Source organism: Miscanthus floridulus, chromosome 8 (genome assembly GCF_019320115.1).
Source record: "Miscanthus floridulus cultivar M001 chromosome 8, ASM1932011v1, whole genome shotgun sequence".
Lineage (NCBI taxonomy): Eukaryota > Viridiplantae > Streptophyta > Magnoliopsida > Poales > Poaceae > Miscanthus > Miscanthus floridulus.
Genome location: NC_089587.1, coordinates 66,436,785 through 66,454,576, shown reverse-complemented (window position 1 = coordinate 66,454,576; position 17,792 = coordinate 66,436,785). Strand labels below are relative to the sequence as shown.

Below are 17,792 nucleotides of genomic sequence, written 5' to 3'. Positions count from 1 at the left end.
CATACAATAAATAAAGTATAGCTTTAAAATTTTATAAAAAGAATAATACATAAATATTTAACATTGGCATCCTTGTTTCTATTAACGAACCCGTTCGTTTGTAATTGTTACAGCAACCATTCACGGCATCAAGTCACCTGTACAAATTAAATTGTCGCGGCCGCTGCAGCTATGCAGCAAGCTAAAGCAAACAAGTCGAACTTTTTTTTCTCCTGACGCACGGGCATATTTGGTAGTAATTTATATGTGACGTGAGTAACTGGGTCCTATGTAGAGCGGAGGTCAGGCCATGGGCCGGGCTGGAGAGGTCGACCGCCCTCAGCTTGGGGCCATGGGCCCGGGGCAGATTGATGGGCGAAAGAAGGATTGTATGGGCGTGCTGCTCTCTTGGTAGGCTAGAATTTTTTTAATATCAACACATGGCTCTACGACCTTTCAATTGAAACAGCTGGCTCAGCTCGATCGTGAGCCACCATATTAGTTACAGATACCGGGAGGACGTGTCACCAGACACATGATGCACCACGGGTCCCAACTCATACCTAGCCTCGCTAGTCCATGCGCAGACTTATTATAGACTCGATGAATCAACAAGACTTCATGATGACTAAAATGCTCATGTAATAGATAACAAATATCTTTGGACAGAAGGCCATTGGCCGCCAAATCCATGGATGATGACTGGAGAGCCTATCAAAGCAGAGAGGAGTCCATTTCTAGAATTTTGGAAATCCCCATACTCATTGCCGTATCGATTGCCTTCAGGCCGGCAATGGTCTCTGCCTAGGGCATCGTGAATCAATAGCCAACCTGCACCCGTAGCCACCGCCTCACCAGAATGATCTCTGATGACAAAACCCTGCCACCATAGAGTTTGGGCTGGGCTGCCTGCGTAGCTCTACGCAGGACTGGGCTCCACGGCCTACCGACATTGCCCACTACAAATTTTTTTTTTTAATTTTAACACTTTTTTGATAACTAATTTTAAATTTAACATTGTAAGTTTTTTTTAAAACTAACACTTTTGGCCACGCCTATTGCCCTGGCATAGCCAAATGTCTATGCCGCGCCATGCATAGTGGCGCGGCAGAGGTCTGACGTGGCGACGACTGGTTTCGGTGACCGTTGACGTGGCAGCTCTTGCCGCGCCACCAACCTTGGCGCGGCAGTGCCGCGCCCTGATCCGTGGCGCGACAGAGCCGAATAAATACCGCGCCCAGTCCAGCCTGCCCGAGCAGCAAGCCCGCCTAGCCGTCGCGCCCGCCACCCGGCCGGCGGTACCTGAACGGTTTAATCCGAACGCGTCGCGCCGATAGTGGGAGTTATTCTAAGTATTGCTTGACGTAAAATCAATAGTAGATTTGTTTCTATCTTTTGTTGAATTTTTTTCACGACCGAATAGAGAATTTGATAAGCCAATGATTTGTTTTCCGTCTTTCATAATACGGTTAACCACCAATTTAACTAATCGATTATGAAAAATTGGCATCGGCGTCGAGATACGCCGAGACTGTCGGTTCTTAAACTAGTTGGTACTTATTCTCGCCGACAGTGCTGCCGCGGCGCAAAGAAACAAATATAAAACAGATAAATAAAGTCCGTGCGCAAGTTGACAAGCTGCCACATAACATTTTCATTATTTTGACATAAGTTTGACATAACATAACCAAATAACCCCGCAAGTTTCGGACGCCAATATTCGTTTGACCTAACAAACTAAGACCCAGGAGTGTAAGGATCCCTCGGACGCCTCTGTCTCTTCGGATTTGTTGGCAACACATTGGGAGTGTAGCCAATGTCGGTATGGTCACGTCGATGGTGCGTATGGCTCGTACCCTGCAAGTATATGATACGCACGATTACTTATAATTCGGTATGATCGTTAGTTCATGGAGCCTACGTATTTAAATAAATTATCTTTGATAGTACATGTGAGGCTCCTTGGGTACCAAGCGGAGCACCACCTCGCTGAGACATGCCGATCTCGTGCTGTGGCCAATCGTCCCACTGGTCGTGCTGTCTGCGGAAGCCCGGGGGGTCGTCGTCATCGTCGTCCTCGTCGTCCTCGGTTGCAGGGTCCTTCCCAGCGCTATGATGTGGTGGTGTACGCACCGCGGAAGTGGCACCTGTCGTCTGCTGAGAAGAGTCGGTTGGTGTCCTCAAAGAGGCTGAAGACATGGCACCCGACCGCGCCAGGAGTGGCGGTTCCTCATAAGGAGTGTCCATGCAGCTCAGCTTCTGAGCTAGCTTCCTGCAGCTCTTCTTCACCTTCTACATAAATAGACGTTAAAGTTAGTGCAATACCTAAACGCATATACACTAAAGAAACATTTTTGAAACGGACAAGTTTATGTTATCTCCACAAAAGCCACGAGAACGTCTGGCCCCTGACCTCTAGACTCGTGAAGCCGGAACACTACTTCGTTGGACAGCCTTGACAATTGTGTCGTCTGGGTACAGAAATACGGTTGGACAGTTTTAGTACACATACTTAATACCAAAATGATAACAAATTATACCATTCAAGTATATTACCACGTATATTTGAAGCGGGGCTCTCTCCAGCTGTGTGTCCTCCCTAGGGGTAACATCATACACATCTTCGATGACATCTTCGATGAGTCATCGTCAATCACCACGTCAGTGTACGAGGGCTTGATATGTGTCCTCGTAGACCTGTGAAGCCAACGTAGGTACTCGTCGAAGGTGTGCTGGTCATGTGGAGGACCCGCATGGACCGGATGTCATACCCTGTTCTGCCACAAATGGATGCGCAAGCTGTGTGTCACGCGCCAATCCTTGCTTTTGTACCTCTTCCTGCGGTCATACCTGCAACAAAATGATGTTAGTTGTACCACACACCTCTAGATTGTAGCATTGTTATTAATCGATAACACACCCATGCAATTCTTAGTTGGTGGAGTAAAGCGGTGGTGGGTAGCCTGTCATTCTCCCAAACTATCTGCAGACCCAGATGGGCAAGTGAATCTCGACCACATGGAAGAAAATAAGAGGGACGTCGCAACGATACTCGTCTGACTCGTCCCTAGTGATAGGACTAAGATAGTACTGGAGCTCCGGAGCATCCCAAGGACACCAATGCACCTGAATTTTGTAATTAAGTTAGGTTGTGATATAATGTACATCGAACAAGACACAGGTATGATAGTAAAGAGAACGTAACCTGGTGCTGTGTTAGGACGTCGAGACCGTCCGTGTACTCCCTGTACTTGCGCCTCGCATTCTCTCTAACTAACTCTGCTTCCGTCCAGATATACAGAGCTGTAGGGAGTGTATCATGCCCATTCCATCGCTGCATTGAACACGATAATGAATTAGCCATTAATAATGAATTCATATGTAACTGCCTCCAAGAATATAGTAAACCGAAGTACTTACCGGTAAACCATTATTAAGGGGCCTCCCAACGGGCCATCGTTCCCAACACTATACTAGAGTAGGTACGAGCAACCCTCAAGGTTCGCATATCCTGAGGTGCGACGGCAGGCAACGCATAGCTGTCGATACGTCCATGCCAGGACTGCGCTGCCCCAGCTGTACGCCGCTATGTTCTCCCACGGCTGTCATAGTATGTCAAGGAACATCTAGCTGATCGTGTTGCCCGAGGCGTCTGGGAAGAGGAAAGCATCAAGAAAGTGCCAGAGCCACACACGAGCGAACCTGTCGATCAGAGCCTCCTTAGCCTGTGGGTCTAAGTAATCAAAGCGCTTCGTGATCTAGGACGACAAAACCCCGGAACTTTTCCTAAAATTGACCAAAGAAAATGAGACCACATGGCTGCAGGAAAGCAATGCAAGTATTAAATAGGCTTAAATTACTCACTTATTTTTCTTGGAAGCATCGTCGTCCGGTGGAAGAAAGCCAGTAAACTGAGCCACCAGCTTCCTCCAGTGATCGTTGTCAACTATCCTTGTCACTGGAAGTCCCCCCAACTAAAGGCCTAAAATAGCCTTCACGTCCTGCAACGTCAATGTCATCTCGCCACAAGGTAGGTGGAACGTATGGGTCTTAGGCCTCCACCTGTTATGAGAATAGAACAATTGTTAGTTGCCTCAAATTTGTTAGAAGAAAGTTTACGTACAAAGAATGCATTCGTACCTATCTACAGCTGCAGTAAGTAGTGCTGGGTCAAGGGGCGTAAGACCGTGGTTGACAACACGGACAAGCTCGAGGAAGCCGGCATGCCGTATGTACGGCGCATAACGCTCGTCCCACTGATGCGTCCTGGTGTGCGTGCGGGGCCTCAAAGGAGGCAACGACACCTCTGCGTCATTGTCACTCAAGATGTGTGCTCGGTGCTGGTCGTCGTACTCTACCTCAAGAATGGGGTACAACGGGTGCTGCGTGGGAGGAGCCATCCTATTACGAATTGATAAACAAAGTGTTAGAGTATTCAAATTAACAAAATTTAAATTAACATTAGTAAGTTCATTAACAAATCACTAACCTAACTATCCTAAATCTCTAAACCCAAAATCCTAACCATACTAGATAATAAATACATAATCAATCCCTAAAATACCTAAACCCTTTTGGGTTTAGAGTAAACTAGTATCTATACCTAAAATCCCTAACTAAATAACTAACTATAAACTAAATAATAAATACATAAACAATCCCTAAACCCAAAATCTTAACTATACTAGAACACACAACCTCAAACCTACGTAAATCATAAACAAATTCACTAACCTAACTATCCTAAATCACTAACTATCATAAATCAATACCAATCATAAAACCCGAACTATCCTAAATTACTAACTATCCTAAATCACTAATTATCCTAAATTAATAATAATCAAAAAAATATGAAATCAACCATAACTATCTTAAATTACTAACTATCATAAATCACTAATTATCCTAAATCAATAATAATCAAAAAAATATATGAAATCAACCCTAACTATCCTAAATCACTAACTATCCTAAATCACTAATTATCCTAAATCAATAATAAGCAAAAAAATATGAAATCGAGAGGACGTACCTTAGGAGCGATCGGCCTTGACGCGCCGACGTTCGTGGCGCGGCCGACGCGGGCGCTGCGCGGCAGGAGTGGCCGGACGCGGCATGGTCGGGCAGGCGAGGCCGGGCGGGCGTGGGCGCGGAGTGGGCGGGCGCTGGCGCGGGGCGCTGCGCGGCGACTGGCGGCGCTGGCGGCGGTGCGGGCGCTGGCGGCAGGTGTGTAGGCAGGGTGCGTGCGGGTGGGCGGGCGGCCACGCGGTATTTATTCGGCTCTGACGCGCCACGGATCAGGGCGCGGCACTATCGCGCCAAGGTCGGTGGTGCGGCAAGAGCTGCCACGTCAACGGTCACCGAAACTGGTCGTCGCCACGTCAGACCTCTGCCGTGCCACCATGCATGGCGTGGCACAGGCATTTGGCCGCACCAGGACAATAGGCGCGGTCAAAAGTGTTAGTTTTAAAAAAAAACTTACAGTGTTAAATTTAAAATTAGTTATAAAAAAATGTTAAAATTAAAAAAAAAATCCCCACTACCAACTATCTTGTTTGCGCACTGAAAGAAACAAACAAACTAGTTCATACAGTTTTTTCATGTATCCTTTTTCTTACGTGTGATTTAGATACTTTGTACTTATATTTCCCATGCACGGAACCTATTACCATATTACGGCTATTAGTCTTGTTTGTTGACTGATAAGCCATAGCTGAAAGTATTGTTGACTGATTTGTTGTGAGAGAAAAATAATGTTCGTTGGCTGAAAAAGTACGGCTTATAAGCCATGCGAACACCAGGTGTGTAAAGTGCTCACAATGTTGGATGACTACAACTGACCGCAATTTTTCCCCTCTTTTTTTTGACCTTTTGAACTGTGGGGAATCTTATTTGTATTAGTTCTGCTTCTTTTGGACTCTGTGCACCTAATGTACTTTTTCTTTTGGTATATATAAAAACTGTAAAAGGTTCCCTTCTTCCCAAAACTTGGAACTTTAGCATTTCTTCTGAAAGAGAAAGAAAACCAGAAATCTGGCCTTGGTCAATGTTAGAATAGGCGCCCTAATGGGCTGGCCTTGGGCCTGGCGCCTAGCCTGTTAGGCTGGCTGCCTTAGGAGTTAAGATAGATAGATTACATTGATAAGGCAAGGGTCATCAATGATTGGGTGTTTCTATAAACCCTACTGATCCTTGCCTATATATTGTACCATGTACTACTGCTAATCTATCAATCAATCCCTGAGACCTATTCGCTCTCATGGTATCAGCCGCCTAGGTTTAGGTCTCCTCTTCCGCTGCCCACTCCACGCGCGCCGACCCCTCGCCGCGCTATGCCCCTCCACGCGCCGGTCCACACCGTGCTGCGCCACCATGCCCTCCACCCCTCCAGCAACCCCCAAGGCTGGGGCTGCTCTGGACGCCTCCTCTGCCACCATCCAGGCAAATGCCGTCGCTCAACGCCTTGCCGCGGAGAAGGCCAATGACACGGCCGCCGCTGCTCAGCGTCTCGAGCGCGAGCGTCAGGATGCGCGTGATACTGCCCTAGCACGTGCCCTACAGGCCGAGGAGGAGGCTGCAGCAGCGACTAAGGATCACAACGCTGTCGCCCAGCGCGCTACCGAGGCCCTGGCGCGCGCTGCCCAGGAGCGGGCGGCCGCTGCTGCCGCCATTGCTCTGGAATCCTCTAGCGCCGCACCTGGAGGCCCTTCAGCGCCACCACCCGATCTTCGGGCTGCCATGCTGCATCACGAGGCCGTTGCCCTCCTCCAGCTCCATGCTCAGGCTGTTGCGGTCAGCAACATCCGGAACCACGTCACTACCATCCTCGACGTTGATTCCGATAACTTCAACCATTGGCGTGATCAGTTTCTTCTTATCCTCGGCAAGTTCTCTCTCCAGGACCACGTTCGAGAGAACCCTCCAGCCCCAATTTCTCCTGATTGGGCCCAGATGGACTGCGTCGTCAAGTCCTGGATCGTCGCCAGGCGAGATCATCTCTGCCTAGGGCTCCACCGCTCAGCATGCCTGGCTCGCCGTCGAGTCGCAGTTCCTTGGCAACCGCGAGGCCCGCTCCATCCACCTTGAGACGCGGCTTCGCAACTTTGTCCAGGGCGACCTCTCCGTCACCGACTACTGCCGCAAGCTAAAAAAGATGGCCGATGATCTCACGGCCCTTGGCGAGGTTGTCACCGACCGCACGCTAGTCCTCAACGTGATTCGTGGCCTCAACGAGCGCTTCAGCCACATCGGGACGCTCCTTCGTCACGCTCGACCGTTCCCCACCTTCTTGGAGGCTCGTGACGACCTCATCCTCGAGGAACTCACCATGGAGACCCGCAAGGACGCACCTGCCACTGCGCTCACCGCCTCCACTACTCCCAGCCCTGCCCTTGCGTCCTCCGGCATGGGCGCTGGTGGGAACTCCAAGCCGTCCAACAACCGTCGCAACAAGCGCGGTGGGGGCGGCAAAGGCAACAACGGCGGTGACCCTCCTGGACAGGGGCCACGCCCCACTGATGGCGCTCACCACCAATAGCAGCAGTCAACCGGCGGGCGGCCATGGCCCAGCGTCTACAACCCCTAGACCGGGACCATTCAGATGTGGCCAGGAGGACCTCGTCCACCGCTGGCACCCATCCCGGTGCCTCCTCACTTGCAGGCGCAGCAGCAGGCATAGTAGCACGCCCAACAACAAGCGCAGTAGCAGGCCTTCCTCGCCCAATAGCAGCAGCACGCCCTCGCTGCCCACCAGCAGGCCGCTGCCCTCCCTGCTCCTGATGGCACTAGACAGTGGGTCACCCCCGGGTATTACAACCCGGTGGCTGGCCTCCCCTCTTGGGACCCGACGGCCCTCGCCTCCGCCTTCAGTACCATGTCGCTGACCCCTCCTACGTCCAATGACTGGTACTTCGACTCAGGTGCTACTTCACATATGACATCTCAGTCCTCTTCTCTTTCACATGTTCTTCTCCCGCGGTACCCCTCTCCCTCATCCATTGTTGTCGGTAATGGCTCTCTTCTTCCTGTCACTGCCACTGGCTCTACAGACTTATCCCGTAATTTACGTCTTAATAATGTCCTTGTGTCGCCACAAATTATTAAGAATCTCATCTCTGTTCTCCAATTTACTACCGACAATAATTGTTCTATTGAGTTTGACCTCGCTGGTTGTTCTGTGAAGGTTCTTCCATCTCGGACCGAGATCGTTAGGTGCAATAGCTCTGGGCCGCTATACCCTCTGCGCCTACCACCAGCACACTCCCTTGTCGCCCAGGCTTCCTCCCCGCTGTGGCATCGGCGTCTTGGCCACCCCAGTCATGAGGCGTTGTCAAAGCTCGCGTCTAGTGTCTCCTGTCATATTCAGGATTGCTCCGAGTTATGTCATGCTTGTCAGTTAGGGCGTCATGTTCGATTGCCCTTTCATGAGTCCACCTCTCGTGCGTCTATCAAGTTTGATCTTATACATTGTGATTTATGGACCTCTCCAGTTGTCAGCATTTCTGGTTATAAATACTACTTGGTCATCCTTGATGATTGCACTCATTATTTGTGGACGTTTCCTTTGCGACTTAAATCTGACACTTTCAGCACGCTTGCTCACTTCATCGCTCACGTCTCCACCCAGTTTGGCGCCTGGGTCAAGGCTGTTCAGTGCGACAACGGGAAAGAGTTTGACAACTCTAGCTCCTGTCAGTTTTTCCTCGCTCAGGGCATCCACCTTCGCATGTCCTGTCCCTACACATCGTCTCAAAACGGTAAAGCTGAACGCATTATTCGCTCCATCAATAATATTGTTCGCTCACTGCTCTTTCAGGCATCCATGCCTCCGTCGTACTGGGTAGAGGCCCTCTCTACAGCCACTATTCTGCTTAACACACTGCCCACCAAGACTCTCCAGTTTTCCATGCCGCACCTTGCCCTATTCGGCAAGCCACCAGCATATGATCATCTACGAGTCTTCGGTTGCAAATGTTACCCAAACACGTCAGCTACTGCACCCCACAAACTTGCTCCTAGGTCTGTCCTGTGTGTCTTCCTAGGCTTTTCCGCTCATCACAAAGGGTACCGCTACCTTGACCTCTCCTCCAATAGAGTCATCGTCTCCCGGCACGTCATCTTCGATGAAACAGTCTTTCCCTTTGCTGACGTCATGGTCCTAGTGCTCCGGTGGACCTACAGTTCCTTGATGACAATACCTCTGACCATGTGCTCCCTCTTATTGGATCGATGCACCAGTTTTTGTCTGCAGGAACACCACCCAGCACCGCTGATGTCTCCAGCGCCCCTGCCGGTCCCATTGCGACTGTGCCTGGGGCGCCCCTGCCTGCTGATGCTGCTGATGATCCACTAGGGCCGTGAGCTGTGCTCAAGTGGTCTGGCAGGGCCGACCACGACCAGTGGTCTGGCATGGCCGACCACGACCATTGCCCACGTGACCACTACATCACCGCTGGATGAGTTGCTCCAGGGCTTCTCCGACCTCCAGGACCCCCACTCGGGTTCCCACCTCTCCGATCGGATCGGGCCTTCACGAACCACTACACGCGTCGACCACAACCGCTGACTTCTCCTGCACCAGCCGCACCGACACCGCCTGCTCCGGCCGCTCCTGCACTGGCTGCCCTGCTACCTAAGGGCGCCGTTGCTGTCACTCCGGTGGCAAACCAGCATGCTATGGCCACGTGGTCGAAGAGCGGCTATCGGATGCCTGCCGCCTACCACGCCGCCCCCCTCTCTACAATGCCAAAGACCTTTCGTAGCGCTCTCGCTGACCCCAATTGGCGAGCGGCTATGGAAGACGAACACCATGCTCTCTTGCAGAATCACACTTGGGACCTCGTGCCTCGACCTTCTCGGGCCAATGTCGTCACTGGCAAGTGGATTTTCAAGCACAAGTTTCAGTCCGATGGCTCCCTTGAGCGGTACAAGGCCCGCTGGGTTCTTCGCGGCTTTACCCAGCGGCCTGGTGTTGACTTCGATGAGACGTTCAGTCCTGTGGTGAAGCCCGCTACTGTCCGCACGGTGCTCTCCTTGGCGCTCTCTCGCACCTGGCCTATCCACCAGCTAGATGTGAAGAACGCCTTCCTTCATGGCCATCTGTCTGAGACTGTGTATTGTTAGCAGCCGTCTGGGTTCGAAGATCCAGCTCACCCGGATTTTGTCTGCCTTTTGAGGAAATCCTTATACGGCCTGAAGCAGGCTCCTCGCGCATGGTACAGCCGGATGGCCTCATTCCTGCTGTCTATTGGGTTTGTTGAAGCAAAGTCAGACACTTCACTTTTCATTTACCACCGTGGATTAGATACAGCATACCTGTTGCTCTATGTGGATGACATTGTCCTCACAGCGTCCTCACCTGGTCTCCTTCGGCGGATTATCTCAGCACTTCAGTAGGAGTTCGCCATGAAAGACCTCGGTGCATTGCATCACTTCCTTGGTATGCAGGTTCAGCGAAGTGATGATGGCCTCCTCCTCTCACAGCGACAGTATATGTTGGACATTCTGGACCGTGCAGGGATGACAGAGTGCAAGCCGTGCTCCACTCCAGTTGACACCAATCCGAAGGTTGCTGCAGCTGATGGGGCCCCTGTGTCTGATGCTACAGACTTCCGCAGCCTTGCCGGAGCTCTCTAGTACCTGACGTTCACCCGCCCAGACATTGCATATGCAGTTCAGCAGGTCTGCCTCCACATGCATGATCCTCGAGAGCCTCACCTTGCTGCCCTGAAAAGGATTCTTCACTACGTTCGAGGCACTCTTCAGCTTGGTCTCCTGCTGCGACCGTCTACTTCGACTGATCTTGTCGTCTACACCGACGCTGACTGGGCTGGTTGTCCGGACACTCGCAGGTCCACCTCAGGCTATGCGGTGTTCCTTGGCGACAACCTTGTTTCCTGGTCCTCGAAGCGCCAAAACACAGTGTCAAGATCCAGTGCTGAAGCCGAGTATCGCGCGGTGGCCAACGGAGTTGCAGAGGCTACTTGGCTCCGCCAGCTACTTCTAGAACTGCATGCCCCTCTACGACGCGCCACACTAGTGTATTGTGACAACATCAGTGCCGTCTACATGACCTCCAACCCGGTTCAGCATCAGCGCACCAAGCACATTGAGATCAATCTTTACTTCGTCCGGGAGCGAGTCGCCGTTGGTGATCTTCGTGTTCTGCATGTTCCCACCTCTTCGCAATATGCAGATATCTTCACCAAAGGGCTGCCTACTTCAGTTTTCACGGAGTTTAGGTCCAGTCTAAACGTGCAGAGTGGCTGACGTTTCGACTACAGGGGCGTGTTAGAATAGGCGCCCTAATGGGCTGGCCTTGGGCCTGGCGCCTAGCCTGTTAGGCTGGCTGCCTTAGGGGTTAAGATAGATAGATTACATTGATAAGGCAAGGATCACCAACGATTGGGTGTTTCTATAAACCCTACTGATTCTTGCCTATATATTGTACCCTGTACTACTGCTAATCTATCAATCAATCCCCGAGACCTATTCGCTCTCAGTCAAGTGGAATCATGTGGAACCAACCACAACAATCAATTTGCTGCACGCGGAAATTTACATCCCCCTTCAGTCCAGCCAACGTGACTCTACAAACTACAATACAATACACCGACTCAACCATCCTTTCCATCCCAAACTGCCTGAAATTCAGTTGCATCCATGTTTTCTACTATCTTACAACAAGAACGAAGACGTATACCACCAGAAGACGATCGACTGGGGTCCAGGTCAGCTTGTGGGAGAAAAAAAAAAGAACCAGAGAGTCCCCGGCCAATCCGCGTGCTTGTGTTGTCACTTTGCCTAGTCAGGTGGGAAACAACCATTGCATCTGCACAAATTTCCCAGAGGTAATTCTAGGGAGTGTTTCTGAGCTGATTGATGATCATCACCGGTAACTATCTCTTGCCTTCTACAAACTATAAAGCCTGCCTGGTGATTACTAGGTCGGCGAGTTATCTCGCAATTTGGCCCTGGCAAAAAATACTCCTGCTAATAGACCTGCATGCATTGTGAAGTGTCCGAGATCGTTAGTGGTATAGGGTACAAAAAAGAAATAGTAACAATAGATTTAGCCTCGTTTGTAAATAAAACCTACCAAACAGAATGCTCAAAGAATTCTGCATGCTTGTACGAACGTTGAAGAGAACGATTCCAGCAATGGAAAGAGGGATCTTGTTTAAGGAGCCCACAATGCTGTATCAGAAGCAATATTGGCATCAGAAAAGTAAAAAAACAGATGAAGATAGAGAGGACAAGCAGCAATCTTTTAGACGAGTTCAGTGGCGACCCTTTATGGATTCACATTTAAGCAAAAGCTGGAAAAGTTTTATATGGAAACCTATCTGTGTTCACATGTATATTTCAAATATCAAATGCATTAGGTACCTATATGTTGTTGCACTTGTCTGATGAAGAAACCACATGGAAGTAAAGCTGATTCCAAGCCCCAAAACTCCACTGGCAGTGATGACCAGCCAAAACTCAGGCATCCTTAAGAGAGGTCTGCAGATTCAGATGCAAATACATAACCACAAGATGGAGGAGTGAACGTGTAAATTTTCAGAAGAAGCCTAACTAATGGAGTAATTAAAGGTTCAACCATAGAAGATACATCAATTAGTGGTTACAGTTTCCATTTCTTATCTTTTGAATGGACTGACAGGAGCTCTGCCTTTCATTTAAGAAGGGAATGAAAAGTTTATGTACAGTTTTCGTTTCTTATCTCTGGATATGCTTTCCTATCAAGTTTTCAGAAGTGGTAACAATACATGTCCCACCAGACTCGTATCATGTTTACATGCCTAAATGTGGTTTCCAGAACCAGAAAGGGCAGAGGAGACTGCATTACAAGTCATTGAAAATTGATTATTGATACATAAATGGAGATCTCAGCAGTTTGCGTGTAGTCCCATAGGCTTATGATAGAAAAAAAAATAGTGAAGGTTGAATCAATAGCTTACATCTCCAAAAGATACTCCACTTCATTCAAACCAAGCACAAGGATAATTCCCAATGGCAGTGAAAGAACATTATTCAGCAACACCATTGAAAGCTCATTCAAATTCCCAGACTTGGTGGCTTGCTTAGCACTGTCCATTACATGCCGCAATGTAAGCTGAAAGGAAAAGCTAATTAGTTGAAATAAATGTTTAATACCTTTGCAACTAAATGCACTAGTTTTGTAAACTGAAGTGCCAATCTATGGGGCTGGAAATAATAACTAAAATCATTTGGCTGGACTGAAAATTCAATAGCTGACTGCATGAAATAAACTATTAATCAGCTTGTCATTTGTACTTCGGAAAGCAATACCGAATATGACGCCGTCAGAAAACAGTTTAAGGTCTGCCAGATATATCCAACAGCATGGAATGACAGATCTGTTATTCCTCCCGCAACTGCAGAGATTATCTGCACAGACGTATCAATGGCTCAGGTGTTGAAGGGTCAATATATAATTATTGAGTCAAAATTTCACATATTATTAGATATTTGGGAGGGAGCAGGTGAATCAGGCAATCAACTAGTAGCATGTGTACTGAAAGTTATTTGGTGGAAAACACTTGAGAAGGAAATGAACTCCTCGTTCCTCGAGCTTTTCTAGCATATGAATATGACATACCATCAACATAAGAGCAATCCAAACTTGAGTACCATGCTGCTTCTTGAAAAAATAAGTTTCCCCAGAAGCAGTCAGGACATTGGCGACATTCTTCAATATAGTCAGCATTGCAACATTAATGTACTTCAAACTGAAAAGTAAAGAAAAATATTAAGAAATGAAGTAAATAAGTTTATAAAAGGCTTCCAATTTCAGTCCGAACTTCCTTGCTACAAGTACAAGGTTGAGTGAGGAACTGAGAATCGTTCACAGCTAATATGGAAAACATCAATACAAAATGTTCAACAAAACTACCAAAAAGGTTCAGGTTCATTATTGTACAAGGCACTAAATGAACCCTGAATAGAGCAGATTCATGAGACAGGCAACACATTTTCCAAAATTTAAAATCAACCAACTGTTAGCCAAATGAAATTCCTTGGTATTTTTTCAAAGAGAAATAGCCTAAGCATTTTAACCCAGAATATATCGAACTTCAATACTGATTGTAAAAACCACCATTACTACTTATGTGATCTGTATTTCTAGACTGGAAGGTGAGAAAACACTAGATGCATTCATAGTCCTTACCCTGAAGAGGGTAAACTCAAGTGCATAGAAAAATAAAATGACTGCTTAAAGCCAAGAAACAATTTGATACTCCATCAACAAATAATAAATCAGGTGTACAGATCTAAAAATAGCACAGCAAACAGTACTCAGACCAAACTGACGCTGAAGATCTGCTACATACCTAAACATGCTTGTGATCAGCATTGCAACAAAGATGATATTCACAGGTAACCAAACTTTGATTAGATTCCATGTCAATGGTTCAGTTGGAACAGCACCGGACAGGGATAGTGTAGAAACTATGGTCACTGATACAATGTTCTGCAGTAACAGAACATGGAAAAGATGCTTTAAGGCAGGAAGACAACTGTGTTGCATGAGAATTGGAAAGTAAGCACTAGTACTATACCTGGTATAACATCAAAAATACTGGAGCATTGAAACCATATCCAGATAGAACAAATTTGTTGACTAAGATCATGCTGCATGATGATATACAGTAAGCCAGACCAGATAGGAAAGCCTGATTCTGAATCTTTGGGAGCCCGAGTGACTGTATAGAGCTCTCCCTTTCTTTTGAGGCCTTACCATCTTCCAAGTCATTGTCATCAACACAGAAGGACCTTGTCAACGATCTGGAGAACATGATACTCCATTATTATCCAGAAACATAGCAGATTGTGTCAACTTCCAGAGCAGTTGCTGCGGAGACATTTCATTAGATACTTGGATAAACAAGGTCGTGTCTGTGAATGTTTTTTTTTCTTTCAGTTATAACTATCTGTGGAGACATTTTCATTCAGATAGAGAAGATCAGTGTTTATGGAGTTATTGCGAGTTTCTAAGTTTTAACCAATTATCTATGATGAAGTAAACAGATGGGAAGGAAAAAGAGAGAGAAAAGAACAAATCACACCAATCAAGGGTCGCATACATGCCTGTTTCCAATTTCTCTCCTCACGGGACTTGCAAGTGCAGTGAACCCTGCATTCTGATTCCGAAATAGACTCTTTTCACCATTCATGAGAGGGCTACTTACACTCCCTGGTACATTTCTCCTAGGAGAGGCCTCAGAATCTGCAGGAACGTCTAACTGAAGGACTCTACAGGACAAAAGAGAATGGTTGTAAGTTGTAACCAATAGTAATCGAATTTGTTTGCAGGAAGCCTGCATCATCACACAGTGTTGTGTTAACATTGAACCATATTAGCTATGATATTGAAACTAAAATTTGAACATAAGGATCAAGTCAAACCAAAATTTGAACATAAGGATCAAGCCAAATAATGAAACAGCTGACTATGATCCCAGGAATTATCTATGTGCTTCAACTCTGAACCACCAAGCTATTTCTAAAGCCAGGTTATTTATACAAAAGCAATAGGTGTGCACACGATTTCCATGTATATGGTTCAAGCTGTTTATTGCTGAAACTAAAAGGAGGCATGAGCATGATCCATTTCCATTTTGCTAGTCACTGACTTTCAATCCACTAATTTACCAGATTTGGATGATGACTCCGATGTTACTCTCATTAAGCAACATGGCTAAAACATTCTTAACTGCAGTCATTAACCTCAAGTTGTCAACAATTAGTGGTAATCTATTACCAAAACAGTTAGTAGTAACCTCAAGCGAAACATTTGGTAGTAAGGTAAAGATGCAGACAATTACTGTAGTAGTAACCTTGAGTTCAGAGCAGTTAGTAAACAGTTAGTAGTAAGCTGATTCCATGTGTCCCACAGTCCAATTTGACTACAGTTATTCCAAGTGTATCAGAAATCGAAGCCAGTAGCTTCATTTGTTTTCAGTTACTACTATCAGAGGACCAGGTACGGGACTGTACGATGCCATGAAACAAAGCTGAAACGTGCAAGAGCAAGCAACTTGTGAGCGGCCACTGGTCAGCACAGCTGCAATTGATTGTCGTTTTCTGTGGGGAGGTAGAATCTATTTGCACCACCTGATGGCTGAGGTGAACCCGAGATCACCCACCCGGAACTAAATTTGACCCGCTGCCTATTCCTTTTGCTTCCAGTAAAACAGCGGCAAGCACGGAGTGAATCAATCAACAGGTAAACACACGAGACGAGCTGTCCGAGTCCCAAGCAGAGCAAGCGGAGGCGAGCGAGGAGCGAACCAGCAGGCTCCCCCAGCTGCAACGGAACCAGCAGCGGCCCGAGGCAAACCAAGTTTCCTGATCGGAAGCAACGCGCGGAAAGGGGCGCACGGGGGCTTGGGCTACGAGACGAGGCACGGGCGCCGCGAGAGGTTGAGCTGAAGGCCTAGCAAGCTGGCGGGGAAGGAAGGGCCGGGCCGCGTGGTGGTGAGGGGAGGGAAGGAGGGAGGTCGATCGGGTGCTGACCTGGAGCCCATGGCGGCGGGGCTTTGCCGGCGTGGGAGGCGCCCCCCGTGGCGCGTGCGACGGCTCAGGACGGCGGCGCCGGGGAGGTGGTCGACGAAATGTCGCGGCGGGCCGGAGGCGTGGAGGCGCCCGGAACGGGCAGCGGGGGCCAGGCGACGACTCGGAACTAACGGAGCCGCTTCACCTGTTCCCTTCGCCTCCCTTCGCGTTGGAATGCTGGTCCTAGTAGTACTCTCCGAGAGGACGGCTCTGACTGGACGCGGGTCCCACCTGGCGGGGGCTCCTCTCCAGCTCAGCTCAACTCGCTGGCTGACTGGGCCCAGGCTTCGGCCGTTCGGTTGTTGGGGGTCAACTCGGGGGTAGCGAGCAGTCCAGCCGCTGAGTCGTAGGGCCAACAAGTGTGCTGGCCCACGTGGCATTGAGGCGGAGAGGCGTAGCCCTGCTTCAGCTGCTGGGGCTTCGTACGAAAAATCCATCGGTTTGACCACAACCAAATAATCCAATCCACACGTGGCATTCGCAGGCAGCCTCTGCGTGACTGATGTTCGACCGTGCTTGCTTCCCCTTCCTCTCGAATTTGAACCGTTCTTCTATTTTGCACGGATGCTACTGTTGCGTCCGTGCTTCGTTTTGATCCAATCTGATGTGGTTTTGGTTCTTGGACAGCAGGTACATTGTGGAATGTGGAGGTGTACATATACAGTACTTCCAAGAAGAAATGCTCGTTTTCAAAGGACAAAGGAGTGTATTTCTAACTATTGTAGTGCTAGGTTAAACCACCTTTTAGTTTACAATTTTTTAACAAAAGTAGTTTAATATTTGTTACATTAACATAAACATAATTTGATTCATCGTAAGAATATGTTATTACAGTACATGTATATTTGTTTCGTTTGTCTAGGAATGTTATTATTAATATCTAGGACGGAGATAAGGACTTCGACACACACCTATCGAGGCTCCACTCCACTCCAGCTCAGCTTGTAGCCCTGGTATTGAGTTATGGGTTAAAAAAGTGTTTGGCCCATGTGGCACTGATGAAAAAGGAGTCGGATTAACGGACATAGCCATTTGCTTGGTCCACTGGGCTTAGAACGAAATTCATTAGTTTCGCCACGAAACAACAACTTAACATGGCAATCTTTGCCGGAAAACACACACTTTGGCTATGCATTTGTTTCTACCTTCTATCTTTGAATTGTTTATCTTGTTCCTACGAAAGCATCGACAAATAACGTAGGCTGATATCCACGTCCCTGATCTTGCCC

The 17,792-nt window shown here is 48.1% G+C and overlaps 1 protein-coding gene across 4 annotated transcripts; it reads right to left on the bottom strand.

Moving 5' to 3' along the window:
• Positions 1-11,500: 11,500 nt before the first annotated feature.
• Positions 11,501-16,716, bottom strand: LOC136472391 (GDP-mannose transporter GONST1-like). Of its 4 annotated transcripts, XM_066470100.1 has the most exons (10): positions 16,525-16,716; positions 15,097-15,261; positions 14,568-14,793; positions 14,340-14,479; positions 13,607-13,736; positions 13,297-13,395; positions 12,945-13,099; positions 12,370-12,486; positions 12,080-12,177; positions 11,501-11,982 (listed from the first exon to the last, which is right to left on the bottom strand). In XM_066470100.1, the coding sequence occupies exons 1-10, from the start codon at positions 16,533-16,535 to the stop codon at positions 11,924-11,926; spliced, it is 1,200 nt and encodes a 399-aa protein (XP_066326197.1). In that variant the 5' UTR covers positions 16,536-16,716; the 3' UTR covers positions 11,501-11,923. The 4 variants fall into 4 exon arrangements, with proteins under 4 accessions (XP_066326197.1, XP_066326198.1, XP_066326199.1 ...); XM_066470101.1 differs by lacking the exon at positions 16,525-16,716 and having other exon boundaries at positions 14,568-14,860; positions 15,097-15,235; XM_066470102.1 differs by lacking the exon at positions 16,525-16,716 and having other exon boundaries at positions 14,568-14,860; positions 15,093-15,227.
• Between the last annotated feature and the right edge of the window lie 1,076 nt (positions 16,717-17,792).

Bases quoted from the DNA above. Each gene is read 5' to 3' on its own strand.
- LOC136472391 (XM_066470100.1), bottom strand. The intron at 13,737-14,339 runs GTATGTAGCAGA...TTTACTTTTCAG, and splicing joins CTGATCACAAGCATGTTTAG to TTTGAAGTACATTAATGTTG. The intron at 12,487-12,944 runs GTAAGCTATTGA...CTGAATCTGCAG, and splicing joins GTGGAGTATCTTTTGGAGAT to ACCTCTCTTAAGGATGCCTG.